The sequence below is a fragment of the Onychostoma macrolepis genome, chromosome 19, assembly GCF_012432095.1.
Source record: "Onychostoma macrolepis isolate SWU-2019 chromosome 19, ASM1243209v1, whole genome shotgun sequence".
In the NCBI taxonomy this organism is placed as follows: domain Eukaryota; kingdom Metazoa; phylum Chordata; class Actinopteri; order Cypriniformes; family Cyprinidae; genus Onychostoma; species Onychostoma macrolepis.
Window position 1 is genome coordinate 26,755,484 of NC_081173.1, and position 22,505 is coordinate 26,777,988.

Consider the following 22,505-nt stretch of genomic DNA (forward strand, 5'->3'; position numbering starts at 1 on the left):
AAAAGATTTGGAGAAATTCAGCATCCATCACTTGTTCACCAGTGGACCCTCTGCAGTGAATGGGTGCCGTCAGAATGAGAGTCCAAACAGCTGACAAAAACATCACAATTATCTACACCGCTCCAGTCCATCAGTTAACATCTTGTGAAACAAAAAGCTCCTTGTCTGTAAGTAACAAATCCATCATTAAGTCATTTTAACTTTAAACTGCTGCTTTTGGGCAGAATACAAGTCCATAATAACACTGTTATGTCTGGTGAAAAAGTCTATCCCCTGTTGTCCTCCGTTTTGGCAAGAAGCGACAGTTTGAAGTTAAATATTTCTTGAATGATTTGTTTCTTACAAACGCACAGCTTTTTACTTCAAAAGAGGTTAATTGATGGACTGAAAATTTTCAATTTTTGGGTGAACTTTTCCTTATAGTTTTAACTTTGTCAAAAGTCAATTTAAATCCTCTCTGGCTCAATGTTGTAAATAATAAAACATTAAAATGACCGAATGGTGAACAATTTTACGGGCACTGTAAAATAAGCTACTGAAATCTCTTCCCATTTAATGGTGATTGATTATATCTCTCATCTCGGGTCTTACAGCCTCTTAAACTTTTCAATTGGTTTCCTTGTGGCCCTGTTGGCACATTGCCCACAGTTGTGTCATCTGTAAGGTGCGTCTAAAAGTGTAATGGAGACAAACACATTATTGGAGGGAATCCTGTTGGGAAAGAAGATTAAAAATTTCTAACTACAACTCGTGTATATATGCATCCTCTGCCTCCAGAGAGAGGATCAATTTTAGTCTTGTCCTCTGGGGTTTGATTATGGAGGAGCAGAACATCAGATGTTTATATATATATATATGCAATACAATTAAACATACAAATAATTCATATTTCATTCACTGTATATCATTACATCAGATGACTATGCATTTTAATGAAATGTCTTGTGTACAAGTGCACCTTCTTCATAAAAGGATTCATATTCTAGGAATTTTATACATAAAGGTGATGTATGTTTGTTTACAGACTCAAATAATATTTTCCATTTATTATTAACATTAGCTTTAAACTTCATAACGCCATTCTAGACCTCCACTTTTGAAAACAATCACATCTGGTTCCAATAGGCTAAATAAATAACAAATAACATAAAAATACAATAAAGTGAAATAATTAGTTTTATTTTACATTCATTACATTATGCATTTCGTTTCACATTTTTCTCTTATCAATGGTTATATGTCGCATACGGACTATTGTGCATAAAAATAATTGACACTCATTTGATTTTTTTTTATTACAACCCCTTTGTCCCGTGCAATGGAATGCAGGTCTCATCATTTACGTATAATCGATTAATAACAATCATGCACTATTCATCCACTCCAAAACAACAGTGGAGTGCCAGAGCATGTGATTCTCCTCTCTAGTCCTGAGCAACTGCTGATGTGTCTCTTCCTTCAGATGATGTATGATGATGGCATTAAATTAGCCAGAGAAGGAACGACACATCTGGTTGCACAAAACACATGTTCTAAGTCCGTGCAGATGTTTGTTGTATTCACCTCAGCCTCGTCCTCGAATAACACGCACGAAAACGAGCGTTTGTAGGAAGTAAACAAAGTAGCAGTTCAGCGAACGGTACCGCTGCGCGCGCATTTACATTTTTACGACGGAAGTGCAACGGCTGAAACCCGGAGGAAAGCGACAACGGGAGTGAAAACGAAGCGGAATTAGTCAATGAGAGGGAGGAGAGAGCGAGAGAGAAGGAGTGTGAGCGACAGGGAGGTTGCTGGACGCTGGGGCCGAGGTGGACGTGGCGGGTCCGGCAGGGGTTTGATGTGGGTTCCGCTTACCGCTGACGGCCGCAAAAAAAGCAATGAACAGGTAAAAAAAAAATCGCCGAGCGTTTTCCCGAGCGGTTTTATTCGCGTTCTGCTATTTTCATCCTTTTTTTCCTCCTCCTGTCTCTCCTGATAGGTGGTGATGAGAGCGTGCATGAACCGCGCAAGTCATGCAACTCACCACGTACGCTCTTCTATCGCAGCGAGCGTTTTGCATTGTTGTGCAAAGGTGAACGAGTCGATGTTTGCGTTCAAAAGTTGCAGCTGGCTCAACTTTCCCTCAGCGGATCGTTCAGTTGGCTGATGCAGCGACGTTCAGCTACAAACAAGATGGCCACTGGCTCGCGCACGCTGAAGCTGTGGCATTTTTACCCTCCTGCCTTTGTATGTTCTTCATCACCACCGCTGGAAACACCGAAACGCGCCCTGCATGCCGACATACCCGCTATTCGCAACCCGTTCTGTGTTTGTATCGCACGTTCTCCGTTCCCGGGCGTCGTGGATTAAAATGTTCACTCGTAAGGGAAAAAAAAAAATGCTAAAGATTTATTGTGTGCAAAAACGCCGCCAGATTCAAGAAAGGCAGCAGAAAAGTGCATGATGCGTGGCGAACTAGCGGAGCTACCGTGACTAGTTGCTTTAGTGATCTCCAGTAAAATCGAAGAGCTTTTTACAACGCACATTTACGTCAAGTTTCTTTATCTTTTTATTTTTGTTGTCTTTCTGTTTTTCGCCGGCCTTAAATGTGTACTTTCAATCTGTCGGCACAGGCAATTACACAAATGCCACGACGTTGTAATTATACACTTATAAGCTTGAATCCCGCGCTTTTGTTTTATTCCCTCACAAATTTGCATCGTATTTTTATTTTGTGCGACTCTTTAATAATAAATTATGATGGGAACATCTGGTTGTAATGCTTCTGCAATGTGTCAGACTGACTTTGACATCTTAATGGGTAGACGCTTATGTCAGGTTATTGTTCTCGTTCGTATGATACATGCTGTAAGCATTTATTAGTGTTCTGCAGAGCAAAATTATACAAAGAGTTTGTGTAATTTCGTGTTTTGCATAAACATGTCTGTCACATGCATTCAAGCTATGCAAACAACAGCCATTTTGAAATGACTTTTGAAGTACATGCAAAATAACAAATTATGTGAATCAGTGTTTAATTGAGCATTACTTGAAATGCTAACTTTTTCCTTTAATGTAGATTACATTTTGACAGCTTAAGTCCTGCACAAGCTCCATTCAAGTCATATTGGAATAACTGCATTGGTGAGATCAGTGCATATGAATGTCATCATAGAGTCATAATTATCAGTGGGAAAACTCTGAAGCTATTCAATTAAACTATAATCATGAAAACAAATTGCTTCATAAGCTGTGATTGCGAATGTTAATGGTACAGTCTAGTTTGCATGCATTTGTTTATGGTTTATGAAAAATAGCAATAAAGTTAGCCAGAAAATATTATTTAGCTGGTTTGTGATAAAACAGACATGTGACCAAACTATATATCCCAGCATATGATAAAAGCATCAATTACACACCCAATGTTGCATTGGTGCTAAAAAAAAAACGTTTGTTTGGAAATGAATGAGAGAGAAATATGAAATTGTCCACAAAGTCTCAATTCAACCCAATCTGTATTTATAAAGCACATTAAAAACTACGAAGGTAGACCAAAGCGTTGTACAGAAAGAAAAAAAACACATAAAACATTACATAGAAAAGACCATACTAAAAGCAAATTATATAATACCCAAAATTACAAACTTGTTCAAATGCCAATTAAAATAAATGTTAAGTCTGCTTTTAAAAAACATAGTTGTGATTGGATTTAATTTTCACCCTCCACAGAAAAAGCAATAGGTCTGGTTTTTTTTTTTTGTTTGTTTGTTTGTTTTTTTTTAACCAAAATTACTTGACAGTGTAATAACTGTGGTGTGTGTTGGTTCTCTTCCATCTATAATGCTTTTTGCACTAGTGCAACCTGTTAATTCTAGTTCAAATAGTCATTACAAGTAATAATTAAAGAAAAACAAACATAATTCTATACCCAAATGAGCAATAATGCAACAATCTTAGCACAAAATTATGGTGACATTAGCTTAGTTGCACTTCAACAGGAAATCAAAATTTGGTTCCATTGTTTAAAATCTTTTGCAAAGTTTTTATGATTTTGTATGTAAATAAAGCAACATTCATTGGATGTTTAAATGGTATGTATTGAATTGTTTTTGTCTTTTATTTCCTCATCCAGGAGCCAGGCGAATCACCGTTGTTCCTAACCCAGGCCAGAGGGTGTCGCGGCAGCAGTGACAATCCCCACTCAGGAACCCCGCTTCTATCTGTGTGAAAGTAAGGTATAATACTCATAACAGACGCTTCTGTCAGGTGGTGGAGTAGTTTCCACCAGGATGGCAGAGTTGGAGACGGAATGCATCACTTTAGGACTAAACAATTTGGTGTCGGAGTGCGGCACGCCGCCGCCGCTTGACGCTTTACAAGCAGAGTGCACCACGCCAACCCTGACCATGCTGTCATCAGAATGTAGCACGCCGACGCTCAGCTCGCTGGCCTCCGAGATCGTGGAGCCAATGGCTATGCTGCCATGCATCAAAAGCGAGCCTGACCTCGACCCCATCCGCACGGTGGACTTGTCCGTGATCCAGCCCCTGAGCACGGCCGAGCTGGGCTCCGAACAGATCAAGATGGAGATCAGCGGCCTGGACTACATCAAATCGGAGCACCACAGCGACCTCCATTCCTTCCACAGCACGGAGCTGGACTCCTACAAGTCACACTACGAACCCAGTCTGGTGTTCGACTACATCACTCACGTCTCGGACAGCTTGGAGTACATCAAGTCGGAGCAACATTCAGACCTCCACAGCTACTACGCCAGCGAGCTCGGTGCCATCAAAACCGAGTACGAACCCAACCTTATGTCCAGCCATATCAAGACTGAGATGAACGGCTTGGAGTCCATTCACATGGCGGAGCTGCGCACCGAACTCAACAAGCTCCGGCCCGAAACCGTCATCGACAGCATGGGGAAAATGGACTCGGATTTCCAGTCAGGAAACCTTTATGAACTGACGTCTGTCCAGGCGAGCAAAGCGACTGCCGCGCACAACCAAACCAGCACAAAAGGCCATGCGCCGACTCCACGCAAACCTCGCAACCTCACAGGAGAGAAGCCGTTCTCTTGCACTCAGTGCGGGAAGAACTTCAGCACCCTGGGTAACCTGAAGACCCACCAACGCATCCATACCGGCGAGAGGCCTTACACATGCTCCCAGTGCGGGAAGAGCTTCGGGCAGGCCGGTAACTTGAAAAGGCACCAGCTCATCCACACGGGGCAAAAACCTTACACTTGCGCGCACTGCCCGAAGGGTTTCACCAAAGCGGACGACCTCCGCTCGCACCAGCGGCTGCACACAGGCGAGAAGCCGTTCAGTTGCGCCGAGTGCGGTAAGAGCTTCGGCCAAACGAAGGAACTCAAAGCCCACCAGTTGAGCCACACGGGAGAGCGGCCCTTCTGCTGTTCGCTGTGCGGCAAGAGCTTCACTAAAGAGACGAGTTACCGCAATCACCAGCAAATCCACATGGGCGAGAAGCCCTACAGCTGCTCCCAGTGTGGCAAATCTTTCAGCAATTCAGGGGTCCTCAAAACGCACGAGAAGATTCACTCCGGGGAAAAACCGTTCGGCTGCACCCAGTGCGGCAAAAGTTTCGGTCGCTTGGGACATCTTAAAGCACACCAGCAAATTCACACGGGCGAACGGCCGTACACTTGCCAGCAGTGCGGGAAGAATTTCAGCCAATCAGGTCATCTCAAAGCACACGAGCAGATTCACAAAAGAGAACGGCCCGATCTTAGCAGTGGCAGCAGTCGCAGTAACGATAGTAGCTAAAAGAAACCTCATTACGTCTCAAAAGTATTACTCTTTTTCTTTTTTTCTTTTTTCTTTTTTTTTTCTCTTTTTTTTTTTTTTTTTTTTTATAAAAGCTACAATATATATATAAATATATTATAAAATATATATGTTTCATTATGTTTTCATACCTTACGTCTCCTCTTCTTTTCTTAATATCTTCTTTTGGGTACAGTTGTGACTGATTTTCTCTTCTGAAAGTGTCTATGTTTGGGATCAGTGAGCTTACAGAGAGTCTTTGTATCTTGTCTGATCTGTGTCGTAGTGAGTGCCATTCTAGTTTCTTTCCTCCAGTAAAATACTCAGTGTACACGTTTATTGATAATATGTAATTCTTAAACCATGTACTGGAATGAATTATTAAAGAAACTAATGTAAAAAAAAAAAAAAAATACAACAACAAAAAATCTGCTGTTATTTTTATTTTTTGCTTTTTAATTTAGAATTTATTGAGTTCCTGTATTTCCATTGTGCATTTGAAGACGTTTCTCACCCATGCCTTTATTTACAGCAGTGGCTGACAAATACAAATGCAAAATACAGTTTTGATTTAACTTGTGCATCTGTTAACAAAATAGATGGAATACTTATTATAAAAGGGATAGTTAACCCCAAAATGAAAATTATTTTATAATTTACCCACCTTCAAGTTGTTCCAAACCTGTATACATTTCTTTCTTCTGTTAAACACAAAAAGATATTTTGAAGAATATTGGTAAACAAACAGTTGACGGTAGCCATATGATGGAAAAAAAGTGCTATGGAAGTCACTGGCTACCATCAACGTTTTGGTTACCAACATTCTTCAAAGCATCTTTTGTGTTAAACAGAAAAAAGAAACTCATACAGGTTTGGAACAGCTGGAGGGTGAGCAAATGACAGAGTTTTCATTTTTAGGTGAACTAACCTCTTTAAGGCTGGTGTGTGTTGCCAGCTTAGTCATAAATAACTTTATGATTGTTTAAGTGTGGCTATTTTGGGATTTATTGAGTATCTCATCTTTGACTTTTGCGGCCGATTGTTTAAACGGCATCAATTAAACTGTAAATTAAACAACTTCTGCACCTGTAGGTTTTGGTCTACCTCCAATCCAGTAAAAACTGGGTTACATGGATGTAGATGAATGTAAGTGGTAGAAGAACGTAGGTTCTTTCTCACTTCTTATTAGGTCTCAGTTGCTGTTCAAACGTTTTGTGATTTTTATATTCACATGTCATTCTTATGAGTCATAAAATGTTTAGAACAGTTTGTTGACTGTAGCTCAATCATCTCTGTGGAATTTCTTAAACAGAGGTGTTTGTTACAGAGAAACGGGAATGCACATGTGTTTTCAATCAAATTGGGTTTTAAAAGTATTAATCAGCAACACAAAGTAAAGTTTAATAGCTGTAAAAAAGTTCTCAACTGTGGAGTTATTTGGAGTTAAGAAATTGGCGAATTGGATGGTCGAGTATGAATAAAAGCAAAATGAATTCATCCAAGAATTTAACAGATAAAATTGTAATCTCTCTCTCTTCCCATAGATATTAATTTGTGGTACTGATCTGTTTATTTTAATGTAATTCTATGGGTCTGCACATGTTTTATCTCCAGCACTGATGATATTTGCAGGTCCTGTGAGAATCACTGAACTTGTTTTGTTTGACTCCAAATAGTTATTATGGATGGTTATCACCTAATTGGTGTCCCAGTAGTCTACTCTTTCACAAGGGAGCCAGTCTAAAGTAGGCTAAAGTAAACTTAGCACAAACTGAAAAGATCTGGATCCTTTTTTCCCTAGCTGTGCCTGGGTTAAAATGACAGATTGCGGCAACAAGGATGTTGACATCTTTAAGTCAAGTAAAAATCAACACATGGTTATTTTTTATTTTACAGGCAGTTTTTATTGTCCGTGCATGGCTTGTGTAAGTAAGCTTCATTAATGCTAAATGATTTAGACGTGTAAGGAACAGTGAAATGACTTGCCAGTAGTTTTATGTTTAAGGATGTGGATTGATAATACAAATTTGTACTGAACTCCCAGATGTTACAGGGTAATTATCCATGCAGTTAGTAAACTAAATGCATCTTTGAGGAGTTGTTGCGTACAAAACGGAACGACTTCAAGCTGTGTTTTGCCTATTATGGTTTTCTGAGTCAGATCTGTATTCACTGCTGGCTGATATTTATGGTATTTTGCATCAGTGAATGCCACGAGGATATATAGCTTACTGACGTGAACTATAAGGTGTTTTTAATCTAAAAGCTGACATTTAAATGTTTAATATTGACCTAAAAGTGATGTTTGATTTCCTAAAGAGGTGAAAAAACAGTTAATAACTTTTGTAGGATGCCACCGTCTTCAGTATCATTTTCATATCCGGGATTTTTAGGTCAGCCACCAGAGGTCGCTGTCACCTCATCATTAGAGGTTTGTCATCAACACATCTGCTCATAAGATATTAGGAACTGTAAGTACGTTTTTACTTTGCAATATATTGTCTAATAAGTCGAAGTTAGCATCTGTATCTTTCCCAAACCTACTTTCTGGCTTTGAAGAGCGGGTACGAAATTCCGCGAAAAGGGCGGTTTGATTTACGGCAGCAACAAATGCACGTGTACCGCTATCCAGGGTAATTACGCCTGTTATATTTACGACAGTTAATTCTACTCATTTAACTGTAAGGGGCTACAAGGTCGCAAAAGCAGAGGTTAACCATGGTTTGTACTTTGTGGTAAAACTGTTTATACAAATGGTAATCAATACGCCAAAAAAAAAACATGGTTGCTACAATTATTCTGCAATAAAACCATGGTTAATTTTCGTATAATCACATTCCACTTTGTATGAATTTGAGACTCAGCAGACTGTAGAAATGTTTTGAAACTGTTCATGAAGCCAGGTTTGCTGGTGAACTTCGAGGATAAAACTGGGGGGGAAAAAAGAAAGCCAAACCTTATTCGACATTCAGGAGCGCCATCTGCTGTTTGTGCACTGTAAGTCTTCATTATTTCATGAAAAATATAAATATTGAAAATGAGCCTAGTCTAGTGGATTGTTGGACGTAATGAAGATGTGACAAAAGTGTAAGAATCATGAACCAGTAACCATTACCATTTCCCCATTTTCTTTTTAATTTCAGGTTTTTTAAAATATATATTTTTTTATCCTACGTCTAAATAAACGATAATAGATGAGGGTTTAAAAATGTGAAATTAAAAGTAAGATGTGTAATTATACTGGCTTCCCTAGATGTAGATAGAATTGTAGGCCTATAATTTCTGCAAAAAGGTAATTTAATAATTAAATAAACTAATTAAAGGTAATCGTTTTCAGCAGAATAAAATTTCATTTTTAATAAAACAGTTGTATTCAATGTATTAATATTTTTAAATGACTTTATTATTATTATTCAAAATGTAATCACACTTTTAAGATTAAGTAGTTGAACTCAATATGCATAATTAAAGGAATAAAACTCTTTTATTTTATTTGGTTTCCAGTTTTGTGCATTCTGCAAACACAAACAGGCATTACAGCCAATCAAAGTCTGCGAATGTCAGACATGGATGAGGATGTGGAGCTGGAGACCACTTTTCCATCTACAACCTCTTCCACAACTGTGATGACTTTTGTCCTCGAGGTGGAACTGGAGGTTTTTTTGACTCTGTAGAGAAAAAAAACAACAGTTGTGAGGCTTTCATTGTAATAATAGTAGTGTGTTGGTAGGACGTTTGTCAAACTGCTTTTTGAATTATCTGGATCTGAATGACAGGGAACAGATCAACTCACGTGGCTTCTCCATCCAGCAGTCTCTTGTACTCGGCGATCTCCATCTCCAGTCTGGTCTTGATGTCCAGGAGTATCTGGTACTCCTGACGCTGGCGCTCCAGATCGGCACGGAGTTGGACTATCTGCTCTTCCAGGATGGTGACCTGGGAGCACAAAAAACAAGTTGTTTTGTTTCTTTAAAACTTACATTTTTAAGATGCACTGAATAATATCTACTTGTGTTCCGCAGAGAAAAAAAAGTCATACAGGTTTGGAATGACATGAGGGTGAGTAAATGATTTATCAGTTTTGTTACTCGCCTGATGTTGGTAGCCAGACAGCTTCATGGAATAACGATTCTTGGTGTCATTCAATGTGGCCTCCAAAGATGCTTTCTACAGTAATAACAACATGCAAATTCAGAATAAAGTCATATACTAAAACACGAATCTAATGAGTCACCACCACAGAAACGGCCAATTCCGTATCACTGACCACAGCTAAGAGGGACTGGAGTTCGATCTCCAAAGACTGTAGTGTGGATTTGACCGTATTGATTTCAGTGCGAGATGTTTTCAGGTCTGTGGTGCTGGTGACAACCTCTTGTTTCAGAGTTTCCATCTGAAATAAAAAGTAGAGATTCTATGTTGAAACAAGCTGTCTCACATCATTCGGTCATGAAAAGCATCTGGTCATTAAAAGGCTTCTGTCCCTGTATGTTTTGATAAATCTCACCTTTGTCTTGAACCAGTACTCCAGGTCTCTTTGGTTTTTCGCTGTGACTGTTTCGTAGTGCTCACGGATTTCTGCCAGGATCTTGGTGAGATCTTGCTGTGGAGCTGCATCGACCTCGACATGAACCTGTCCGCTCATTTGTGTGCGTGCGCCCAACATATCCTAAGAATATGTTCATATTCATGTCAAGTCTCAAGTAACCTCATGGGTAAACATTGTCATATTTAACAGCATTAAAAATACTTCAATTGTAACAAATCATACAAAATGTTTAGTCTCTTTTTTCCCCAGTAAAAATGGATGTAAATATGTCTCAATTTGTGCTGTCAAACGATTAATTGCATCCAAAATAAAAGTTTTAGTTTACATAATATATGTGTGTATATTTATTATGTGTATATATAAATATAAGCGCATGCATGTATATATTTAAGAAAAATGTTATGTTTATATATTAAATATTTATATATAATATAAATGTATATACATGTAAATATTTTCAAAATATATGCTGTATGCGTGTGTATTTATATATCCCGAATTTCACTTGAGCAGAGCAAAATATAATTTTAATTAAATTGGCAAATGCTGCTATTATGCAATTTTTAATAATAGTTTTAGTTAATTAAAAAAAAATTTTTTTAAAGATTTTTAATTTAATATTTATTAATTTAATATTCTTTTGAATTACAAATTATATTATTTGCTTACTTGATAGTGACCCATTTATAGTACAAAATCTCTTATTTTAAGGTTGTGTGTGTATATATAATATGTTATTCTACTACTAATGAGTACCTCCTCATGATTCTTCTTCAGATAGACCAGCTCCTCCTTCAGCCCTTCGATCTGCATGGTGAGGTCTTTTCTGGTGATGTTGAGCTCATCAAGCACCCTCTTCAGGCCAGCAATGTCTGCTTCCACTGACTGACGCATGGCCAGCTCGGTTTCATATCTGTCAGAAACATGCTCTTTAAAAACACTAACACTGGACACACGACAGTTTACCGCAAAACGCCTGCCTCCAAACTCAGGTAAAAAACTGATTCAATGCAACACTCATGCTATTGTATACATTCTCTAGTGTAGAATTGTTATACGAAACATGCAATCATTTTTTATAAATAATTTCTGCAGAAAACAATTAACAGTTAAAACAATGTTGTGAATGTCAAAATTTCATGATATAATATGAAACCTTTGGGATTTAAATATGAGACCACCAGTCTTATTTTAGTATCACTGAGGTAATATTATAGCTATTATTAATATTTTGAATTGGTTAGTTTTTTAAGTTTTTATTTTAATGTTTTAGTAATTTTGTTGCTTTTATCATTTTTATTAGTTTTAGTTTTTTGTTTTTTTAAATGTCTGTATAGTTTTTTATAAATTTTTTATTAAAGTTTTGCTTTGTTATTTTAGTACATCAAGCTAAACTAAATAAAAATGAGAAATGTTGCCTTGACTTCAGTTAAAATTTATTTTATTTTAAGTAACTGTTTTATTATTTTATTTTACTTTACTTTACTTTAATAACTCTGGAGACCACAAGGAAAAATGCTGCTGTTTTGCATTGTTCTATTACAAATTATATTGTTTTAATCTTTGGAGAATGTGAAACATTTATTCTATATTCTATACATGTTTAATGTACGTACTGCATTATGTTGCTATCAGTCGATTTTCTGCTATGCCTTGTGTTGAAAACCTGCAATAAGCATTGAATCTGCTGGAAAGACTCACTTCATTTTGAAATCATTCATCGCCAGGCTGGTGTTGTCAATGCTGAGATGGATTCCACCCTTCAGGTGAATGGCTGCCATGATCTGGACATATACACCAACACAATTGTTATTTATATATATATATATATATATATATATATATATATGTGTGTGTGTGTGTGTGTGACCCTGGACCACAAAACCAGTCTTAAGTCGCTGGGGTATATTTGTAGCAATAGCCAAAAATACATTGTATGGGTCAAAATTATTGATTTTTCTTTTATGCCAAAAATCATAAAGATCATGTTCCATGAAGATATTTTGTAAATATTATGATATTTCCTATCATAACAAACCATAAATCAATGGAAAGCTTATTTATTCAAAAAATTGACCCTTTTGACTGGTTTAGTGGTCCAGGGTCACATATGTAATTTTTAGCTCTATATTTAGGATCTTTCAAAAAACATAAAATGCCTTACCTTAGCCTGAAGATCCTGTATGGTGACAAAGTAGGCACTGTAGTCACGAGCAACAGGGGAGGTTTTGCCATCTAGAAACTGGCGGATCTTCAGCTCCAGATCAGTGTTGGCCTTCTCCAGTGAACGCACTTTGACCAGGTAAGCAGCCAGACGGTCATTGAGGGTCTGCATGGTGAGTTTCCCGTTGGCAGTGATGCTATTGTCTGCAAATCCTGACGCGCTGAAACCTCCAACAGAGTAAGTGGCCTTGGAGATGCGGACCCCTGAACCTCCTGCACCACCGTACACGCTGCCGGCCCTCACAGTGCTCACGCTCCTGCTTCCTACGCTTGACGTGGATATACGCGTCGAGCCGCTGGAGGACATGTAGCTGCTGCGGGTGGAGTAGGTGGAAGCCATGTTGACCAAGACTTTCTGTCTGTGTCTGCTGTGTCAGGTGAGTAAATGAAGGAAGGAGAATGCCAGCTTCTTTTATAGAGTGAATTTGAAAATAAAACACACAGCCTGGAATTCCATGTATGTCATCTCACTGCATTCACTGGAATGATTCCAGCAACCATAAAGGTCACACCTGTTGAAATGTAGGATAAATGACACTTAGCAAATCTTCCAGCTTCTGTTTGACTTTCGTGTGCATTAATGGTTGCACAAACACTCTGAAAAAATAAAAAGTTCACTGATATAAGATCTTATCAATTATAGCTTATTTTATAAAGGTAATAAGCACAAATCAGCATATTAGAATGATTTCTGAAGGATCATGTGACACTGAAGACTGGAGTAAAGATGCATAAAATTCAGCTTTGCATCACAGAAATTAATTGCATTTTAAAATATAAAAATAAATAGCTGTTATTTTAAATTGTTATAATATATCATAATATTGCTGTTTTTACTGTATTTTGTTCATCAAAAAATGATGATTTTTGATGAAAAAATGATTTTTTTCTCAAAAGTAAATACATTTTGTTTTTAAGATGTTAAATAAATTTACTGGAAAACAGCATTTATTTATTTTTATTTTATTATAGTGCTGTCAAACAATTAATCATGATTAATCACATCCAAAATAAAAGTTTTTATTAATTTCATAATATATGTGTGTATTCTTTGTATATTTATTATGATAGAAATACAAACACATGCATGTATTTAAGAAAAATATGTTGTTTATATATTAAATATATTTGTATATAATATAAGAATATAAATGTATATACATGTAAATATTTTCAAAATATATACAGTTTGTGTGTGTATTTATATATACATAATAAATATACACAGTACACAAACATATATTATGTAAACAAAAACTTTTATTTTGGATACGATTAATCATTTGACAGCATTATTTTATTATTATCGTTGTTATTTTTTTGCATTGAAAGAAGATAAATAGGAACACAGGATGGTTTTGCAATACAAATTGCATAGACACTTTCTCCCCTTTTATTATGGCATTATGGTGTTTCCTTTACTTTTTCTTAGTTATTTTGTCATTTAAAGATGCAAAAGTTGTTGAAATTCAGGCTAAATTTTTTTAGAAACAAATCCTGTGCAGAGAACCCTGCAGCACAGCAGTTTTCCTAGAAACATGAGTTTAAAGACTTGTTTCCATTAGCAACAGTTATTTTCAAATAGGACCTTTCATTGCCGCCTCCACAGGCATGTTACCACAAAAATGAATTCTGCTTACTGACCAAACCACGTTTCTTTTATGGGCTTGGCTGGGCTGGGCTGAAAACACATCAGCTGTTGATGCGTTTGACATTTGCGGTTTCCATATGTACAGCAGCATTATGATGGAAAGGTGAGGTTTATGTTCATCGGAACAATAACTAGATTTGTGTGTTTGCCTTTTGTTATTTTAGTAGTAAGTGAAATATCTTTCATTCCAGTTTGACCTTTTAGGTACCTTTTCAACATATTTATCAAGATTGTGCAATGCTAACTGCTTTTTCATTGTATGCTGACCCTATAATGACCCGATGCTACATTATCCAATATCATATCTTATCTTATCTTATCTTATCTTGTCTTGTCTTGTCTTTGGACAACTGAATTGGACTCATTGCAGGCAGTTTGACTAATATTGTTACTTTAGTATAATCCGTTTGATCTTTTTATTCAATACTATGACTTAACGTGAGTAATTGTGATGGGTGTGACTTAATGCCAATACTTCAGTAGAATCAGTTATTAATATTATTGCTTCATAGAGTCAGTGTGAGCACTGTGGTTAGCACTAAATGGCAAAAATGGCATATTAAAATATCTGAAAAAACAAGATAAGTACACTAGATGAGCAAAACTATGTAAGATAAGATATTAAGACTTGTTTTCATAGATCGTATCTTGAATGTGTTTTACGTTTTGATAATTCTTATTTTTAAATGTTATTTTAATCTTAATTTTATGTTTGTATATTTAAAAAATGCACGTAATACACTTGCAAAATATCTACTCAAAAAGTGTAGCTTGTATTAGGAGTTTTTATGTTATTTAACTGGAAAACATTTAAAATTTAAAAACAAATTTAAAACCAATAAGTCATTTTAAATGACATTAAATGAAATTATATGATGAAAGGCAAGTTCCAAAAATGTTCCCTATAAGCATGTAATGGACTTATTTCTGCAACTGCCAGTGAGATGAATAGAATTGAGAATGCTGATGGATAGATTTCTCCAGGTTTTGTACAGACCTCCTTGGGTGGATCGTCAAAACACATAAATGTGAGATTTGTAATTCCTGCGTGAAATGAATGTTTACTTTCACTACCATTGTTTTTTGTTCATTAACATTCATATTCATTCATTCAGCAGATTCTGTCATCTGTGCAAGTTTGTTGCTAAACTTGTTTACATAGTTCACGTTCTGATACATATCTGTGGCTAAACTAACATAGTTCATAATGTTGTTTGTCTGCTGTGTGTGGTTTAGAACTTTTTGACAATGTAAAGACAGTCATCTTTATTTAAGAAGTAGTCATTTGAAAACATTATACACCTAATGTATAATGTAAATGTTTCTCACCTGGATTTAATTGAGGATGTTTCTCAATTAAATCCTTTTTTTTGTTTCTTCTTTGGAATAGATCTTGAGAAATTTAGCAGTGCATCACTTGCTCACTAATGAATCCTCTGCAGTGAATGGGTGCCGTCAGAATGAGAGTCCAAACAGCTAATAAAAACATCACAATAATCCACAAGTAATCCACACCACTCCAGTCCATCAATTAACAGCTTGTGAAGTGAAAAACTACATGTTTGTAAGAAACAAATCCATCTTTAGGGAATTTTTAACTTTAAACTGTCACTTCTGGCCCAAATACGAGTCCATAATCCATAACAAGTCACCCTCCAGTGAAAAAGTCCTGCCTGTGCTCTCACATCAAAATCCACTGATAAAACTGTTTTGGATTGTTTTTCGCTTGTAAATGGTGCTTGATCTGCGTATTCCCTCCTGAATCAGACGAGAAAACTAAAGCAATAAAATGGATAAAGAACTTGTATTTTAGCTGGAAGCAACAGTTTAAAGTTAAAACTTATTAATAACAGATTTGTTTTTTACAAACATGCAGCTGTTCGCTTCACAAAATGTTAATTGATGGACTGGAGTCGTATGAATTATTTGTGGATTATTGTGTGGATTACTCTCATTCTAACGGCACCCATTCACTGCAGAGGATCCATTGGTGAACAAGGGAGAGAATGCCAAATTTCTCAAAATCTGTTTCAATGAAGAAACAAACTCATATACATCTTAGATGGGCTGAGGTTGAGTACATTTTTTAGTAAATTTTTGTTTTTGGGTGAGCTATTCTTTTATTACGCCAATGTTAATATACCCTTTTTGGATCTCTGGTCACTTTAAATGAAACATCTCTAAATTGCATCCATGTACAATAGATGACATTAACCACTCACATTTTGTCTTTGACATTAGTTTTATTGTTGTAAATGCTCAAAGGCAACCACCATATTAGAGCTAAAGGTCTGTTCTCCAACCAACATGAGTCTGGTGGGCTTCACTTAACAAGGGATGTTGAAGAGGAAGAAACCACCATCCCACCATCAACCACCTCTTCCACTACAGTGATCACTGCTGTTTTGGTGGTAGTGATCGAGCTGGAGGAGGAGCTGGAGCCAGAGCCAGAGATTGTGAGGCTGTTTGGAAACAAAAACACTCAACCAGTTAATCCTGTACAGCTCAATTTGTACTATAAATGTGGTCTTTCAAGTTTTAAACCACAAACTTCCACAGAACCCCAAACTATCATTTAAAATAAAGGTTCCCAAGGGCGTTTTCACAGCAATGCCAATAAAAAAAGAAAAAAAAAGTGTGAAGAACATTTTAGTAACCATTATAAATAACCTTTTGTGGAATGGAAAGGTTTCATAGATGTCAGAGGTTCAATACTAACTGTCAACACTACTGTCCAGATGTTTGGTGCAGTAAGTTTTTTTTTTTTTTAAAGAAATTAACAATTCTATTCCGCAAGGATGCATTAAATTGATCAAAAGTAACAGTAAAGAGATAACAAAAATTTCTATTTCAAATAAATGCTGTTCATTTGAACTCTAAAATCCTCAAAAAATCTATGAATAGTGCTATAAATATCTATATAGGTATACGGCCTTCTTATATTTATTGCACGTGTTGTTTACAATTATTAGAATAAGAATAATTATTTATGATACAAAAACAAATTTATTTAATATTTAAAAAAAATAAAAATTCAAGAAAAGAACGTTTCTCAGTCTGCATGTTTGCAAGAATATTCTAGTTTATGGAGAGGAGCGTGTAAACTGCACAGACGTAGTCTGTGATTTACCTGCCACTGGCTTCTGCATCCAGCAGTCTCCTGTACTCTGCGATCTCCATCTCCAGTCTGGTCTTGATGTCCAGAAGCATCTGGTACTCCTGACTCTGGCGCTCCAGATCGGCACGAAGCTGCACCAGTTGACCCTCCATTCCACTCACCTACAAGCCCGAGGGGAGAAGACAGAACTTTTAACCCCGGCACAGTTCATTTTAAAGTCTTGTTAGTGGTTGGCTGCATTAAGAGATCTGTCTGTGAGATTTATGAGATTCTTATCCTTATGCTCAGAACTCTCACCTGTGCCTGGTAGCCAGACAGTTGCAGGGTGGAGCGATTCTGAGTCCCGCTCAGTGTGCCTTCCATGGATGATTTCTGTGAAGTAGGGATAATGAGAGAAAGATGTGTTGGCAACGACCAAAACTTAAAAAAAAAAAAAGTCCAAATACTTTTTCTCTTACTTTTGAATGGGTTTATCATTTAAATGTAACAAATGACTGAATTATTTGTCTGAAAAATTGAGTTTTTAAAGTGAATGCCAGTTTGTTTGATTGTTGTTTTTTCTAATGCACACCAGACCATGATTTGTGTCACTTATGTGTCCAAATAGATTTTGGGCAGTATATTTCTTCTACACATACTCACCATGGCAAGGAGAGATTGAAGCTCAATCTCCAGTGACTGTACTGTGCTCTTCACTGTGTTGACCTCAGTTTTCGAAGTCTGCAAGGTCTCTGTGCTTGTTGTAACCTCTTGTTTCAAGGTCTCAGACTGCAAAAGAAGTGTTTAATTAAATACATGTATATGCCCAATGTAGGCTTAGCTGTGCCAATGTTCCTCTTCAAAACACAAATCATCTTTTCAAGGTCTGATAAATTATTTTCTAACTTGTTTTAATTCAGTAGGTGTTTTGCCTTTCTTTCATGAACTATTGTTATTTTATTTCCAACATTTTTGCAGTGGGCTCCTAGACTGCATATGACTTTATGAATGTTTGTTATCAAAGAATCGAGTTATGAACTAAACCAACCTTCTGCTGGAACCAGCCTTCAAGGTCTCTCCGGCTCTTGGCTGTGACGGTCTCATAGTGCTCACGCATCTCAGCTAGAATTTTAGTTAGGTCTTCCTGTGGTGCCGCATCAACCTCCACGTTGACCTGTCCGCTCATTTGTTCGCGTGAGCTCAAGAGGTCCTGAAGATACATCATATATGATTTTCAAATGTTCATCACTTGTTTCATTCTTGGCTTCACATGTCGTGGTAAGGAAATATGTTACAAAACAGTGACATCTAGAGCTTGAAGCTATAAAACACCTGTGTGATCTGACCTACTGTCTAAATTTTTTTTAGCTGGAACAATTCTTGGCCTAAATCTTATGCTTTACACTTTCTTAAAGGTTTTGCAATGATTTACTACCTCCTCATGATTCTTCTTCATGTAGACTAGCTCCTCAGTGAGCCCTTCAATCTGCAGGTTGAGGTCTTTAAGAGTCATGTTGACCTCACTAAGCAAAGCTCGTTCTCATATCTGTCCAATAGAAAGGAACATTATACAGAAGAACTGTCTTTTATCAACATCAAGAATTTTGTTGCTGTGGCTGGCTATTTTTCCCCCCATTAGAAGTTCATAACTAGTTAAAGAAGATATTTTGAAGAATGTTGATGACCAAACAGTTGACAGTAACCACTGACTTCCATAGTATGTAAAAAACAAACAAACAAAAAAACACTATGAAAGTCTATGGCTACCATCAACTTTTTGGTAACCAACATTCTTCAAAATATGTTCTATTGTGTTCAGTAGAATAAAGAAACTCATGTGTATAACATATCACATTAAGCTACCCAAAAGCTGATTTACAAATTAGTTAAGCAGTTATTTGTTGTTGTTTTTCTATAATTTCTGTACATTTCCACAGCATGTATTATATACAAATTTAATGAAAAATGAAACAAATATTACTTCATTCTGAAGTCGTCTGCAGCCAACCTGGTATTGTCAATGCTGAGGTGGACTGTGTTCTTTTCCTGCATGGCACTCAGGATCTGCAAAAAAATGCAAAAAAATCTGCATTTTTGATGTTATTTACTTGTTTTATGGTAATGAAGATTATTAGGTTATGCAATTTTAGCTAGACCTACTTTAGCCTGGAGGTCACCAATAGTAGCTTCGAAGGCAGAGTAGTTACGAGCAGTGCCAGTTGGAGAGATTCTGTTTTCAAGGAATTGGCGTATCTTCAGCTCGAGGTCTGCATTGGACTTTTCAAGGGAGCGGACCTTCTCCAGGTAAGCAGCCAGACGGTCGTTGAGATTCTGCATGGTGAACTTCTCGTTGCCAATGATGCTGTCATCTGCTCCTCCACCGATGCCGAATCCTCCTCCAGCTGCAGCACCACCGAATCCACCACCAGCACCGAATCCTCCACCAGCACCTCCTGCAGCACCAAATCCACCTCCAAAGCCAAAGCCGCTTCCCGAGCCTGCTGAGGCCATGGAGCGAGAGGCACTGGAGATATGGACCCCTGAACCTCCTGCGCCTCCATACACGCTGCCAGCCCTCATGGCACTGATGCGGCCACCTCCTCCACCTGAAGAAGAGAAGCGCGAGGAGCCCATTGAGGACCTGCTGGAAATGAAGCTGCCGCTGGAGAAGGTGGTAGCCATGTGGACGGTGGTTGGTGGTCTTACTCTGCTCTGGCTGGAGAGTGAGTACAGTAGAGCAGTTCAGAGTCCTTATATATGCTGGTAATGGGATTGACACTGACAAAGGAGGATGTGTTGACCTTATTTTCATCAAAAACTTGCTGACAGCAAGGAATTCTGTCAGCTTAAATCACCTAAAGTGAAAGGTGATGCTAAGAAGAAAAATTGACTGATTGATTGTACCCTCGAGTGAGTAAGATAGATTCTTGCATTCCCCCCATAAAGCTTTCCTCAGATAAAAGGAGCTCTGTACATGTTCAAACTTTTATGGATGTTGCTAGTTTTTCACTACTGATTTTAATGTAGTAAAGCCCCTCACACTCTTAAAACCTTGAATATTCAAGATCACCCTTATAGGCCGATAACTGACTCAAATGATGCACTCATTTCAATGTTACTTTAAAATCAGAGGTACAAAATTTCAATGCCGAATTTGAACACCAGTTGCATTATATAAGTGAGGTGTGTTGGAAGAAGCAAGTTTGTCTACAAGAAAAATGTGCAAAAAATACGTAACTGAACAAGATATGAAACTACATGGAGGTATGCTGATCTCACTGTTAACTTAAGATTTGCCTAAAGCAACTTATTATATAACAATTTTAACTATAAAGAGTGGATGCGTGTTTGAAACATCTCAAGTTTGTGCATGTACTGTACCAGTGTTCACTACACAGAGCAGCAGGATGTTTCCCACCAAGTTCAGCTTAACATTAAATTCCTCCCTTGGGCTGTTGAGCTGAAGAACAGATCTCTGTATTATCAAGAGGTTCATGATACATTTTATTAGTTCTCATGCTGTTTGTGTCTGTGTTTTAAAATTTGGCGAATAATTATATTTAATAATTATAATAACTATGTAATATAAATGAGTGTGTGTCCTGTGATGGATTGGACATCCATCTCGGTTGTTTGCTCCATCTGCAGCCCAATATGCTGAAAGAGACTACAGAATCTCTGCAGAGAACAGGCAGTGTGGAGAATGGATATTTAATATAAAAATAATTGAATGGAATTTGATTAATTAGACAGTGTACCCAAGTTTTAAAACTCAAATTCAGATTATTCAGTACATATAATAGTTAAAAGAAACTAATACAGCATTCTTAATATTCATACACAATTCCATATTCACTAATTAGCATAGACAGCAACACCTAGTTTCAAAATGTAGAAATGAGTTCAGCCCACTTGAGCTGCAGGAATTTACAGTGTCTGACTGCTCCCTATTTTTCAAATGTTCAACAAGTCATAAACTCTGTTCAGAAGGTCCATGTTCCATGCACTATACACTAGTGTTGTCTGAATTCTGAGTGAATAAATTAATTCCCCAAATACGGTTCACTGTTGTATAGCCATAATACACTCTTTATTATTTCCTCAACCAATGTACACTAGGAATGCCATAGCCTACAACCAATCATCAAAAAGTTTACAATTTTAAAGTAATTCAAGGTTTAAACAATGGTACTAGTCTAATCACGTTTTTCATAAGTCACCAACGGTTAGAGAACATTAAAATGTTGTAAAAAAAATTACAAATAATGCAATTTATTTATTACTCACTAACCTTAAAGCAACATGATTTTGGCTAATGCTAGTTGCTTAAAAAAAGTGGAGGGGGTGCATGTATACATTCTACAAGATGGCTTAATCACAGCAGTACAAAAATGCAAGGATCCTGTTTGTGGACTTCACCAACGCTTTCAACACCATCATCCCGGATATCCTTCTGAATAAACTGACACAGCTCTCTGTACCCACCTCCATCTGTCAGTGGATCACCAGCTTCCTGACAGACAGGCAGCAGCTAGTGAGGCTGGGAAAACTCACATCCAACACCTGCACCATCAGCACTGGAGCTCCTCAGGGCTGTGTTCTCTCTCCACTGCTCTTCTCCCTTTACACAAATGACTGAACCTCTTCTGACCCCTCTGTCAAACTCCTGAAGTTTGCAGATGACACTACTGACATCGTCGGTCCCTGCTGAAAAAAAACAAAACAATATAACCCTGCCCAAAACACAATAGAAAATGTAATGGTTTTAATGATTATAATGGGAATTGTATTGGTTTTAATGGAAACTATAATGGTGTCTACTGTTATGTGTTGGATTCTATTGGTGGGATGATAAATCCTATTGGAAAAATGCCCAAAACACACTACAAAAAGGAATTTTGAAATGGTTTTAATGGAAAAAGCTAATGGTTTATAATGGTATTTTAATGGAAACCATTGGAATTTCTGTGATGGTTTCTATTGGGCTTCTATTGTTTTTTTTTAGCAGGGGTCTCATCCAGGATGGCAACAAGTCTGCTTACAGACAAGAGGTTAAAGAGCTGGCTGTCACAACAACCTGGAGCTGAACACGCTTAAAACTGTAGAGATGATAGTTGACTTCAGAAGAAACCCCCCAGCACTCCCCCACGTCACCATCGTGACTGGCTGCAGAGTCATTCAGGTTCATGGGCACTACCATCTCTCAGGACCTAAAGT

The 22,505-nt window shown here is 37.2% G+C and overlaps 3 protein-coding genes across 6 annotated transcripts; 1 reads left to right on the plus strand and 2 right to left on the minus strand.

Moving 5' to 3' along the window:
- The first annotated feature begins 1,244 nt into the window (after nt 1-1,244).
- On the plus strand, nt 1,245-5,863 carry si:dkeyp-113d7.1 (uncharacterized protein LOC407709 homolog). 4 transcript variants are annotated; one of them, XM_058753185.1, is made up of 3 exons: nt 1,245-1,885; nt 1,979-2,071; nt 4,112-5,863. In XM_058753185.1, exon 3 carries the CDS (start codon nt 4,269-4,271, stop codon nt 5,766-5,768), a length of 1,500 nt encoding a protein of 499 aa, XP_058609168.1. In that variant the 5' UTR covers nt 1,245-1,885; nt 1,979-2,071; nt 4,112-4,268; the 3' UTR covers nt 5,769-5,863. The 4 variants fall into 4 exon arrangements, with proteins under 4 accessions (XP_058609168.1, XP_058609167.1, XP_058609169.1 ...); XM_058753184.1 differs by lacking the exon at nt 1,979-2,071; XM_058753186.1 differs by lacking the exons at nt 1,245-1,885; nt 1,979-2,071 and adding an exon at nt 2,078-2,226.
- A 3,016-nt stretch (nt 5,864-8,879) lies between these two features.
- Nucleotides 8,880-12,944, minus strand: krt1-19d (keratin, type 1, gene 19d). Its single transcript, XM_058753970.1, has 8 exons — nt 12,482-12,944; nt 12,019-12,101; nt 11,074-11,230; nt 10,276-10,437; nt 10,036-10,161; nt 9,861-9,935; nt 9,562-9,704; nt 8,880-9,436 (listed from the first exon to the last, which is right to left on the minus strand). The coding sequence occupies exons 1-8, from the start codon at nt 12,878-12,880 to the stop codon at nt 9,313-9,315; spliced, it is 1,269 nt and encodes a 422-aa protein (XP_058609953.1). The 5' UTR covers nt 12,881-12,944; the 3' UTR covers nt 8,880-9,312.
- Nucleotides 12,945-16,233: 3,289 nt separating this feature from the next.
- Nucleotides 16,234-19,985, minus strand: krtt1c19e (keratin type 1 c19e). The gene is given in 9 exon segments (XM_058753971.1): nt 16,234-16,653; nt 17,322-17,470; nt 17,607-17,681; nt 17,952-18,077; nt 18,337-18,498; nt 18,724-18,818; nt 18,821-18,834; nt 19,270-19,352; nt 19,449-19,985. Coding segments are annotated over 9 exon segments (1,365 nt in total). The 5' UTR covers nt 19,971-19,985; the 3' UTR covers nt 16,234-16,514.
- Nucleotides 19,986-22,505: the final 2,520 nt, after the last annotated feature.

Coding starts and splice junctions, on each gene's coding strand:
- si:dkeyp-113d7.1 (XM_058753185.1), top strand. CDS start 4,269: ATGGCAGAGTTGGAGACGGAATGCATCACTTTAGGACTAAACAATTTG.
- krt1-19d (XM_058753970.1), bottom strand. CDS start 12,880: ATGGCTTCCACCTACTCCACCCGCAGCAGCTACATGTCCTCCAGCGGC. Junction 12,102..12,481: donor TACAGGATCTTCAGGCTAAG/GTAAGGCATTTT, acceptor GTATATGTCCAG/ATCATGGCAGCCATTCACCT. Junction 10,438..11,073: donor TGAAGAAGAATCATGAGGAG/GTACTCATTAGT, acceptor ACATATTCTTAG/GATATGTTGGGCGCACGCAC.